Source organism: Dendropsophus ebraccatus, chromosome 12, assembly GCF_027789765.1.
Source record: "Dendropsophus ebraccatus isolate aDenEbr1 chromosome 12, aDenEbr1.pat, whole genome shotgun sequence".
Taxonomy (NCBI): domain Eukaryota; kingdom Metazoa; phylum Chordata; class Amphibia; order Anura; family Hylidae; genus Dendropsophus; species Dendropsophus ebraccatus.
Genome location: NC_091465.1, coordinates 24,578,030 through 24,590,966, shown reverse-complemented (window position 1 = coordinate 24,590,966; position 12,937 = coordinate 24,578,030). Strand labels below are relative to the sequence as shown.

General features: G+C 43.0%; 1 protein-coding gene across 3 annotated transcripts in view; it reads right to left on the bottom strand.

The window, feature by feature from the left end:
- The window catches only part of LOC138769274 (Golgi integral membrane protein 4-like), an 82,504-nt gene that overhangs the window by 25,709 nt on the left and 43,858 nt on the right, over positions 1-12,937 (bottom strand). For all 3 annotated transcript variants that reach the window (XM_069947638.1, XM_069947637.1, XM_069947636.1), the window contains exons 7-9: positions 8,802-8,912; positions 6,283-6,537; positions 4,130-4,260 (exon numbers count right to left, since the gene is read on the bottom strand). In XM_069947638.1, the coding sequence (XP_069803739.1) occupies positions 4,130-4,260; positions 6,283-6,537; positions 8,802-8,912 (497 nt within the window). The remainder of the gene's footprint in view (positions 1-4,129; positions 4,261-6,282; positions 6,538-8,801; positions 8,913-12,937) is intronic.

The window sequence follows — 12,937 nt, the reverse complement described above, 5'->3', positions numbered from 1 at the left end:
CATTAAAGCGGTTATTAACCTCTACTGAAAGCGCACGTTTGCGGTGGAAGCCTTCACGTTACGTCTGACATCCTCACTGTTTTATCTGTTACTGAAGAAATAAAGCGGCGGGTCATACTACTGACCCACTGCAACAGAAAGGTAGACTGATTTACACCTTAGACCATCCTGTTCGTAACGCCATCTCAAAACCACAACTTATAAGCAAATAAATACACCCGAGATTATATTAAACTCTGCAAAGAATTTGTATGTTCTCTCCATGTTTGCGTGGGTTTTCCCCATGTACTCCGGTTTCCTCCCAAACCCAAAACATACAGATAAGTGAGATTTAGATTGTGAGCTCTATTAGGGATAAGGAGCAATAATTGGCAAAATATGTAAAGTGCTGCGGAATCTGTGTGCGATATACAAATAAAAGCATAATTATTATTATTATTATTATTATTTATTATAATTGTTAAATTTTGTTGAAGTAATGGCTCCATATGCCTGGAAACAAGTCTTTTTACAGTTTATTCTATTAATTACAAGTGGTCACCTATCCACTGATAGATCAGTGGGATTGCTACTGCTAAGAACCCAGCGATCACTGTAAAAGGGGTCCTATGTTTCCCATCTAAATGGAGTGTTGGTTGAGCATGCAAACTGCTGCCTCATTCAAACCCTATGGGACTGCTGGAGATGGGTGAGCACTGTACTCTGCTATCTTTAACAATCTCAAACTCTAGTGGATGGGTGAATAACACTTGAACTTGCTGTTCTAAGGCGAGACACCATAACAACCAGCTAGAAATTGGCTGAGTCGGCATTTCCTATGGGCCAGGACAGAAAGCAGGAGGCGGAAGGGCAGTGGAAGCAGATCAGTGGCAGGTGAGTACCATTTTTTTTTTTTTTTTTTAAAGTTTTGCCATCGTAAGCACTTTCAGCATAAAAATACAAATTGCTAGCAAATAAAATTAAATGCTGATAGAAATCTAATATTGTAATCGCACATATACAATATACACATATGTAATTTATCAAACATGGTGTAAAGTGAAACTGGCTCAGTTGCCCCTAGCAACCAATCAGATTCCACCTTTCATTTTCCAAAGAGTCTGTGAGAAATAAAAGGTGGAATCTGATTGGTTGCTAGGGGAAACTGAGCCAGTTTCACTTTACACCATGTTTGATAAATCTCCCCCATAATAAATAAATTACATCACATCTAGAAAGCTTCATTCAATGGATGTACTTCCCCAGACAACCCCCTTTAACATATCAGCAGATAGTCAACTACCGTTCAGTGTAAATTGACTATTTTGCAGGGAAAATGTGCGGCCATCAAGAGCTTCAAGTGTCGATTGAGCAAGGACTGCGACAATACGTCTACTAAGGAGTTTCCACGCTGAGAGGAGATCTTTATCCTCTTGCCAACATTAACATCATTTTCAATACTATATGATTGGGCCAGATAGGTTAACTCAAGTAAAATCATATACTATATTGTTATTAAACCCTTTAAGAAGAATTTATTAGTGACACCTCTGCAAACAGCTTCATTAAGAAGTGAAAAGAAAATCTAATACCCCAGGCACTTCAATTATAAGGACTTAACAATGGCTTTTATTGTCACCCCCGCTGTGTCAACAATAACAATGAAACTTCATTAGGATTTTTGGCACAAATTTCCAATCACACACAAGAGTGAAGTGCCAGGACTCGCTTTAGCAAGTCTGCCGGGTGAAAGACGTCGCCTCCGGATTTGTTCGGTAAGAATAATTAAAAGATACAACCCCTCACTGGCTTAAAGAGAAGAGAATAATACTCTTAGTCACCGGGCGGTAAGAACCATACAGACAGCACGCCTGGGCGGCATACACTGGTATAATGGGGAAAAAAGCTCAATAAACACTTCAGAAGGTCAAAAAAAAAAATTTTGAAACAGCACTCAAGTGTGGCTCAGCAATCATTAAAGAGGTACTCCACTTAAACATAACTTTTCATATGTTGCTTCCCATGGTGTGACTAACTATTCATTCTATGCCTGTTATTATCTATTCAGTCTCCTTCCCCCAGTTCTGAGCTGCTGCTTTCTGCTGAAGACAAAAAAAGACGGCTGATGTAAACAAGCCCCTGGCAGGTATTATCTGCAACTTTGTAGCTTCTTTGTATTGCTAGGAGGGTTAAAATGAGGTCAAGTTGCTGAGGATCTCACTGTGATGAACCCTCCCAGCATTCCAAGGTTGCAGAAAAGGACTTGTTTACATCAGCTGTCTCGGAAGGGAGGGGGGAGGAGGGAAAGACAGGGAGAAAAATTCACACACAGATTTTGTGTCTTCAGCAGAAAGCAGCAGCTGAGAACTGGGTGAAGGAGACTAAATAGATAATAACAAATATGGAATGAATTGTTAGTCTCACCATGGGCAGCAACTCTATAGAGAAACCTTGCAGTAGGAGTTCACTAAAACCTCCAGGGACTTTGCAAAACTCAAGTATTGTCTACATACAGCTTGACTGCTAAAGCAGGATTTACCCAAAAGCCTCTTAAAGGGAACTTGCTGGCAAATTTGCCCTGCAAACGCACCTTGAGAATACAGTCATTGGAAATACTTTATTGTATCTTTAAGTAAATGATTTTGCTGTTTAAGTTAACCTGAAGTCTGTGCATTCCTAGGCCATGTTCCCACTGCGTAAAACAGCCGGCCGGGTCACAGAACGGCTGGCGTTACTAGATTATCATGAAGATGATCTTCATTTCTGGTGAATTCAGATGCAGGAGCACCCGTGTACACCCGCATCCCAATTCACAGCTGCACACAATGGAGCGTGCGGCCGAAGCCGCACGCTCCATTGTGTGAACTGACACAATTCAATGAATAGATGAATAGCTGCCGCACAAAACTGAAAAAATGTGCGGCAAAGTGCAGATTGGAAGCAAAGAAATGAAGATATTAAAGGGGTACTCCAGCCAAAAAATGTTTTCTTTCAAATTAACAGGTGCCAGAGATTTCTAATTTACTTCTATAAAAAAAAAATCTCAAGTCTTTCAGTACTTATCAGCTGCTGTATGTCCTGCAAGAAATGGTGTATTCTTTCCAGTCTGGAGAGCAGGAGAGGTTTTTAATAGGGATTTGTTACTGCTCTGGACCACGGACAGTGGTGGCAGCAGAGAGCACTGTGTCAGACTGGAAGACTGGAAAGAATACATTCCCTTCCTACAGGACATATAGCAGCTGATAAGTACTGGAAGTCTGGAGATTTTTTAACAAAAGTAAATTACAAATTTCTCGCACTTTCTGACACCAGTTAATTTGAGTTATTTTTTTTTTAACTGGAGTATCCCTTTAAGGGAGAAACTGCTGAGTACCTTCTACATTTTTCATCTTCAGTGTTCCATTAAAGAAATTCCATTGGGCATGCATATTTATTCATGAATGTTTTATTGTACCATTTCTGGTGCCAGGTTTTACTTGTGAAGTTCCACCTGAAACTCGTCAATTTTTGGCTGGATCAGCCCTCTAACTTTAGTAGAAATCAGATAACCACGCAGCAGTGAGCAGAGTTTTCGGATGTTCTTGCATGGCGGCCACTGCCAGCGCACCTGATATACTGATAATTACCAAGCCGCACCTGGACTTGTAGCTTGAAGCAATGGCAAGTACAGGTGAATCCTGCAATAAGCAGTAAATAGCCATGAATGGTAGCGGTGCAACCTTTTATATCAAAACCTTTTATTACCAAATATATCTTTACTGTTTATATACTGTACATGTAGATATTTTGCACATTTGACTTAAAAAAAAAAAAAATTTTAAAAAAAACGGGCATATTTTTTTTTCTAATGCGGTTGTACTCTTGCAATGTAATTTTGAGCGACGGAGAAAGAACAGCTAAACATAAAAACAATGCCTCTCATCTGTTGTTGTGCAGATGGAAATTGTATTGCAAAAGCAGGCAGAGTGACATACAATTTTTGCTGTGCAGCACAAACAACATGTACAGCCACCGTAAAGACTCAGAGCTCAATTCAGTCTGTGATAGAGCAGGAAAAGAGGGGGATTAAATCAGCATGAGGATCTGAGTCACAGCAATAGGGATAAAGGATTAGAGACAGAATGAAAAGACACAGCACTCAACCACGCACCTGTGAATTGGCACTTGTTCATTGGCAACTAGAGCCTTCACAGTGGGCGTCTCTTTATCCGCAACTCCCGGAGGGTCATGACCAACTTTATTCGGCTTTTGGTCATGTGACTTCACACCTTGGTCCTCATTCTGTAAAAATACAAGTCTCCGGATAATGAGATTGAGACTGTTAAAATGTAAGTGTTCATAAAAAATAAAAAAAACTGGAAAAAAAGAAATTAACTAATGCCATCTTCATCTAATACCTGACATGTGGGTCTAAGATGTGGGATCCACACCTATCAGGTATTTATTGTACATCCTGTATATTTGCTTTACATCACTTCTGATACGTGTCCCTTAAAGGGATATTCCAAGATAAAACTAACTTGTCCCCTATCCTGTAAGAGATTGTGGGGCCCCCGACCCTCCCGGCTGTGTTGTTTTGAATAGAATCGCGATTACAGCACGTGACCTGAGGCTCTATTCATTCTCTATGGAGCTGCCGGAAAGAGCTGAGTGCTGTACTCTGCCTTTTCCGGCAGCTCCATTCCTTCTCTATAGAGCCACCGGAGAGAGCAGAATACAGCACTCCATAGAGAATGAGTGGAGCTGTGGGTCACATAGCCTACCTGTGTCTCTATTCAAATACATTTAGAAGATTGCTGGGGGGGGGGGGGGTACGGAGGTTGGACTGCCCTCGATCTTTTACTTGTCCCCTATCCTGTGAAAACAGTTAGTTTTAAATTGCAATTCCCCTTTAAAGGGACATTCTGATATCAGAAAATAGTTTATAAGTAGCATTAACATAAAGACATAGCACTAATAGTACTTGCTTCCTGACAGGAAGTTGTGTAGTTCTTTCACTTTCATTGTCTCCAGCCCCTTCCCTCCCAAAACACTACATCCTCCTCTGTCTCAGGAGGCTTGGTCAATTCTGGTCAATAAACAGAAGCCCCACCCCCAGAGTGATCATCACCTATATCAGCCTATATCACCATCTCCCTGTCATGAGGCCTTGAGCTGAACAATGCCACAAGCAGAGGAACAGACAGTGAATACAGCAACTATTTCATTCTTGCTATGTAAAGAGACTGATCGCTGTGTAGAAAAATGTACTGCAGCAGCTTTCATGGGAATTGGCAGGAGTGCTGGGGGAGGGGAGTAAGCAGGGTGGGAGGAATATGATCGAGAGCTGAGAGAAAGGAATGCATTCTGGGAATTGTAGTACTGAACAACTGCTCACCCAAGAAGCACAGTGATTATCTGAGATGGAAATATACACAGATTTTTTGAGGTTTGTGAACTGGGGATGATTGGTAAGCAATGCAATATGTGCATTTTGGGGGAGATTAATCAAACATGGTGTTAAGTGAAACTGGCCTAGTTGCCTCTAGCAACCAATCAGATTCCACCTTTTATTTTCCAAAGAGTCTGTGAGGAATGAGAGGTGGAATCTGATTGGTTGCTAGGGGCAACTAAGCCAGTTTGATGAATCTAAGCTATGGTTTGGACGCACCACAAATGGCAAGTAGGGTGGTGACCAAACATGCATGCTTCTGCTACAATAATTTGAGGAATAACTGACTTCCATTCTCATGGCTAGTGAGGGTTCCAGTTGTTGGACCTCCACTATTCCATCTAATAATCCCTTATACTGTGGACAGGGATAACTTCTAATCTTGGCATAACTCCTTTAATGTTCAATTCAATCCTACTTCTTGGATATGGATATTGAAGATGGATTGTGGTGGATTCTTTTACTATTGGCTCCATCAAAACTCTTGGACTTTTGATATTTACTTAAAACTCTATCAGTTAATGAGTTTTTTTCCGACAATTACAAGTAGTCAACTCTTCAGACAGTCAGACCACCCATAGATCATAAAAACTGGGATCACACATGTCCCTGTTTGAATGGAACATCATTTAGGTATGTTCACTGCTAAAGATGGCGGATTATTGTACTGGAATTTCCATAGAGTTTGAATGGAGCTGCAATGCGTAGGCTCAACCGCCCTTCCATTCAAACAGGTGCGGTTGGGATCTTTAATTTTGTGATCAGAGGGGATCCCAGTGATCAGACACTTATCTCCTTATGTTCTCACTGTTCTTAATGGTCATTGTGCCATGGACACAACCATTAGGGAAAACAAAAATACATGTAAGTACCTGTCTGCGTGTCTGGAGACTGTTAACCGTCCTGGTAAATCTGGAAACATGGCTGTCATTCCGCATTACTGGTCTTAGGGGAGTTTGGTGTACCGGGGGAATTTGAAGTACGGAGATATTTTGTGCTTTGGGGAATGGCATGTTCTTCCCTTGCCCTCCCGGGATGTCTACAGTCTTCTTACTTCCGGGGTTTTCTACAGTCTTCTTAATTCCCTGTATTTTTTGAGGAACCTGTGAGATGTGTTCTTTGAAATCCTAAGCAAGAAATGAGTCAAAAAACCAAATATCATCGAAAAGTATCTACATAAAGGCTCCAAACATAGAACTTTTACACCCAATCCATACAGCTGTTCACGCACCTCCAGCCTAAAGCTCATACGTGTTTGTAGAACAAATAGCAAACCTGGCTTCTCAGCTTTAAGCTAGACTGAAAACAAAGCAGACTAGCTCATAAAATATTAAAACCATAAAAGACATAACAAAAGCTGTCACAAAGGAATAGAAAACACTGAGGAGGGACGACCTGCGTTCGAAAACATCTGCCAAAACCTATTAAACGTCTGAAGGGACGTTCTCCTAGCTGAAAAGTAAAGGCTCGGTGTTATAAAAGACCAGATGTAAGACGCATATAACGTGCAGGCTTCTGCTACATGTAGTTTTTTTTTATTTTTAATAATAACAAGATCTATTAAAACATTTATAATGAAACATGATCTCCACACAGCAAATACACAACTGATGCCCCTCAGGCAAAACAGGTATTATATGAGCTAGACCTTCAAAAGGATTGTATTTGAAAGCAAAAAAAAAACAAAAAACTTAAAACAAACAAGTTGCAGCGCCTACTTAAAGGGGAAAAGCAAGGACTCTCAATTAAAAAAAATGGCACATCAATAAATATAAAGGCTATGAACACCTTTGAGTAGTTATTTTTTAAATTATCATTGGTGTTGATTTATTGTCTGAATGCAAAAAAGAAACAACTTTCTAACTAATCTTCATTAAAAATTTCCTACCATTTAGCCGATACTTAGAGGAAGGTTAAGTAAGACTGCTCTCTAAGTGTAAGAGATAACAGCAGAGAAAGGGTTAGAGGTTACATACCAGCTTAGGCTAGGGACAGTGGGAAGAGAATTTTGGAGGACAGTTTACACGGACTGTGTACAGAGAGGAAATGCAATACAAATCAGTCAGCAGAAGAGAACCATAAGACAATGTAGGGAGAAAGTAGCGCTTACATAAGAAGTTGAAGAGAGAGAGAAAAGCAGATACAAGCCAGTTTGCAGGTTAGAATGATATAAACTGGGTAGAGAGAAAGCAGTGCTTACATATCATGCTGTAGAGTGAAAGGAGAGCAGATGCAAGCCAGTCTACAGGTTAGAATCATATAGACTTTGTACACGTCCACAGTAAAAGTAGAAAATCACATATTGAGCTGTAGAAGGAGAGAAGGGCAGATACAGGGCAGTCTAGAGGGAAAAAAATCATATAGGCTGTGTACAAGTATATAGAGAAAGCAGAGCTCACATTCATATAGGCTGTGGTGTACAAGTATAGAAAAAGAGAAAAAGAAGAAGAGCTCATATATCAAGCCGTAGAGTGATAAAAAGAGAGAAGTCCAGGAACAAGGCATTTTGCAGAGTAGAAAAAAAGAAGAGTTCAAATATCAAGCTGTACAGAGAGAGGAGAGTAGATAAAACGCATTCTGCAGGGTAAAGAGAAAGCAGAGCTTAAATATCAAGCTGTACAGAGAGAGGAGAGCAGATACAAGGCGTTCTGCAGGGTAAAGAGAAAGCAGAGTTTACATAGCAAGCTGTAGAGAGAGATGAGAGCAGATACAAGGTAGTCTGCAGTAAAGAATCCTATTGACTGTGTACAAGTTTAGAGATAAAGCAAAGCTCGCACAGTAAGCCGTAGAGGAGAAACTAGGCAAAATCTGCTAAAAAAAAAGTGTTTTACACCATTATAGGTGCAAAGCAATAATAAAAAATGTTTTTTCAAAAGTGTCCATAGCCTTTAGAAATAAATGTTGTCCATTTCAACACTGGACGAGTATCTTCATCATACGTATACTACAACAATTATTGGGTCTTTTACAAAAACAATAAAAACGGAGAAATGACATCATAGGGCGAGGCCACAGGTCAAACCACTTCAGTTCTTCAGAGATTGTCAAGAAGTTTGTCATAAAAAGTTTTTATACAATGTCAGAAGGAGCCACAAAAACATCTCACAACCACCACTTCCCGGCATGCCGTGGCTGTCATGGCATTCTGACAATTGTAGTTTTGCAACAGATAGAAAGCCACAAGTTGGAGAACACCAAACTAGAGAATTGGCCATGTACTTGTAAGGAGCGAGAGGAAGAACTTTCCTTGATACAATGTAGAAGTACTGGCATGCCACATTATGTGTGATACATCAGTGCGCGCTGTCACGGTCTGGTAGGCGGAGGCCGGTGTCAGCTCTAGTGTTTGATGACGGTCAGGATCCTGCTGAAACATTCAGTATCCAGTTACCTTTTTAGTAACTGCCAGTGGTTGCTGGCGCTTTGTGTCAGAGAGAGAGTCTTTAAAGCTTGGCATTTTCTTCAATGCATCCTTCAGCTGGCGGAATTCCTCCATCTGGGCCTAGAAGAAGTCAAAGCGAATAGTAGATGAGCTGATGATCAGGTACACAGCACGGCTGAACGACTATGTGTTACGTATGGGAAGGAGAGGGGTAAGCCGCTGCCAGACAGCAAACCAATATCTTCCCAGAAAATTCTACCCCAGCAGGAAGGATCCTGAATCACTGCATCCAGCCGCCATGTGACGATGGCGTTATAATGGACAACTAGGTGGTCAGTCATTATGATTATTATTGATTACAAGTACTAACTTACCTCTCTTTGTGGCCGCAGTCAGTGGCGGGACCCCTGCTGGGCTCCGAAGCTGACACATCACGACCTGGCTGATGGTGTCTCAGCCAGTCAGTGACTGGGGTAGGACACCGCTCCAGTCACTGATTGGCTAAGCGGTCAGTCCATCAGCCAGGACAGGCCTCCCCCGAGCCGTGATGTCATCACACCTCGGGGGAATATGCCTTCCGGCAGGGGTTCTAAATGCGGTCCCGCCGCTCACCACAGTCACAGGAAAAAGCAAGTTAGTACTTGTAATCAGTTTCCCCCCTGACGGATTTTATAATCCACCGGACTTCCCCTCTAATTTTGCAGGATGGAGTCTTCTTATGGATTATTACTTTTTTTTTTTTTTTTTTTATTCCATCATCAATTAGAATGAGATTCAGACTATTTCTAGGTTTTTCCTGGTCATTGTTCTGTAGCTAAACATATAACCATCCTGAAAGACTTCCTAATCATCAGTAAACCTCACTGCTCTTTAGCCCCATATATCCTTTATTTCCTCATGTTTATGTGTTAGTACCGATTTTCGTTCTGCTTTTCTAGATGTAAATCCCATTTTATTCAGATGACTCCTAAACGGCTCCAGAGGCTGCACAAGGGCCGGGTCAATAAAGGGGCCCGCCAGGCTCAGACTCTAAAGTGTCAGCTCAGCATGGCACGTGTGTAGTGGGCCCCCCAGGCAATATCAGCACCCGGGAACTGCGGGCCCCAGTGAATGGATGCTGTACCCGGTCAGGGCTCCCTTTCTCCTACATGTTGCTGCTGCTGACACCCCCTCCTGTACTCCACTGTCTGGCATACCTTGTGTGAGGAGGAGAGGAGAGAGAGCATGTGATGACAGACCCCCCCTTCCTGTACTCCACTGTCTGGCATACCTTGTGTGAGGAGGAGAGGGAAGAGAGCATGTGATGACAGACCCCCCTTCCTGTACTCCACTGTCCGGCATACCTTGTGTGAGGAGGAGAGGAGAGAGAGCGTGTGGTGACAGACCCCCCCCCCCTTCCTGTACTCCACTGTCTGGCATACCTTGTGTGAGGAGGAGAGGGGAGAGAGCATGTGATGACAGACCCCCCTTCCTGTACTCCACTGTCTGGCATACCTTGTGTGAGGAGGAGAGGAGAGAGAGCATGTGATGACAGACCCCCCTTCCTGTACTCCACTGTCTGGCATACCTTGTATGAGGAGGAAAGGGGAGAGAGCATGTGATGACAGACCCCCCCTTCCTGTACTCCACTGTCTGGCATACCTTGTGTGAGGAGGAGAGGAGAGAGAGCGTGTGGTGACAGACCCCCCCCCCCCCTTCCTGTACTCCACTGTCTGGCATACCTTGTGTGAGGAGGAGAGGGGAGAGAGCATGTGATGACAGACCCCCCTTCCTGTACTCCACTGTCTGGCATACCTTGTGTGAGGAGGAGAGGAGAGAGAGCGTGTGGTGACAGACCCCCCCCCCCCTTCCTGTACTCCACTGTCTGGCATACCTTGTGTGAGGAGGAGAGGGGAGAGAGCGTGTGGTGACAGACCCCCCCCCCCTTCCTGTACTCCACTGTCTGGCATACCTTGTGTGAGGAGGAGAGGGGAGAGAGCATGTGATGACAGACCCCCCTTCCTGTACTCCACTGTCTGGCATACCTTGTGTGAGGAGGAGAGGAGAGAGAGCATGTGGTGACTGGGGCTGGAGGGATCCTGCAGGGTTATGGCTTCCAGGGATGGGACTGTTAAGAGGAGCAACAGCAGCAGCTCTGACAGTGAGGGATTATTCTCAGTGTGTCTGTCAGGCTGCTGGAAGTTGTAAGATAGAGAGTGGACTGTGTAAGAGAAAGCACAGAGCCCCCCGCCCCCTCTCTGATGCTGTAAGTTTTATTGTAAGTTTATGCCTCTTAGCCAACATCTGTGCCCCCCTCCCCCCTGCAGCATGGTTGTTTTTTTCTTTCATCTCCCCCTAAGCAGCAACATACAGTACATGTCTCCCACCTGTGCAGCCACATACAGTACTTGTATCCCACCTGTGCAGCCACATACAGTACTTTTATCCCACCTGTGCAGCCACATACAGTACATGTACCCCACCTGTGCAGCCTCATACAGTACATGTATCCCACCTGTACCCTAACAGTCATTAAGGGCCCATTTGTTCTTTCCCCTATTAGTGCTGCTCTGGGGTCACTTCCACACTCTGAGCTATATACTCTCCCCCACACAGTATCCAGTGTAAAATGCACCCAGTATAACAGCTGCAAAAACTACAACACCCAGCATTTACTGCAGTCTAAAGTCCTCAGGATGTGCTGAGATTTGAAGTACAAATGAGTAGACAACTCAAGGGGTTGTCCTCTCGGAAACTACAACTCCCAACATTCTCTGAGAGCTTTATACGTGTAAGGCATTCTGAGAGTTTTGGTTATTGTTACTCCGGGAGTTGTGGTCACAGATACATCAGTCCAAGATGGGACCAGGTCAGCATGTCGCTTCTGATGGGTTCTTTATCTGGCTGCCCCTATGATCAGTTCTGTTGGTGGCCACAGATACCAGAGTCCCACACTGGGGCCTGGACATACTGCAGTACAGTCCTTTAGTGGGCCCTGGCCTCTGTGCTATAGGGCCATCCTGAGAAACCAGGACACATGTACCGGATACCCGGGCGTATATATGTGTGTGCCTTTACGGCAGAAAGGTGGAGAGACGAATGGGTTATGGGGGTCCAAACATATTTTTTTAACCAGGGACCCCTTGCAGTCTGTGTCCGCCCCTGCACGGCTCTATCTATATTTTGTTATATTTGTTGTTTTTTTCCCCTCAAGATTTTTCTGTCTTTTCCGTCTTCTATCCTGACACTTGAATTCTTCCTTGGTTTACAAATGTTACACACAGCTGACTGGGAACAACCCACATCCTCTGCTACACTCCATATTAGATTTATATCTTGATTGAGCTTAGAGTAGCGCTGCAGGGAAACTGAACCCTTGCTGCCAGCTTACCGCTCAATAACAGCCGACTGCTGCCATCTATTATAAGTGTCAGATTTTATATCAATAATATATATATATGTCGTTTGATGCCATAAACAAAGAATTTTACTGCAGGATCTCTTTATAAGTTGGTTAATATGAACAAATATCATTCTATGGCAATTTTGCCAATGCAAGTAACTGCGGTAACACTACCAGTACATCGATATGGACACTGGACATGTTTTTTAATAGTAGACTCTACGTGAGTTATTCTAAGAGCGGGATGCCAGCTGACTGCCAGAGATAGATGAAATCCATTTACAAGCCTTACAGCACTGTAAATAATGCAGGGAGGATGAATCTCTCCTAATAAGTATGTAAGAAGAGTATAGCTATAGTACAAGATCAATACCGATACATATTGAGCAGCGTACAGCTCAGTGGAAAGCACAGTACAGAGGGCAGGGGAAGACTGCAGAACGGACACTTGTAAAACAAGCGAGTACATGTGAAACGCGACAATAATCAATATATGGGGGTAAAACAATGGCATACGTACAGGCGGTAATTCAGGCCCCTTATGATAGAAAGGCTTTCCTAACTTGACAATTCTTCCAGAAACAGCGCCTCTCCTCTCTTCATTTTGGGAGTGGTATTGCAGCTCAGTTCCATTGAAGTGAATAGAGCTGAACTGCAAATACCACACATAAACTGAGGACAAGGGTGGTGCTGTGTTTGCAAGAAAGTAGCTTATTTGGTTTCTATTTTTTCTTATTTGAAGCAAAAGGCAAGAATGTTATAA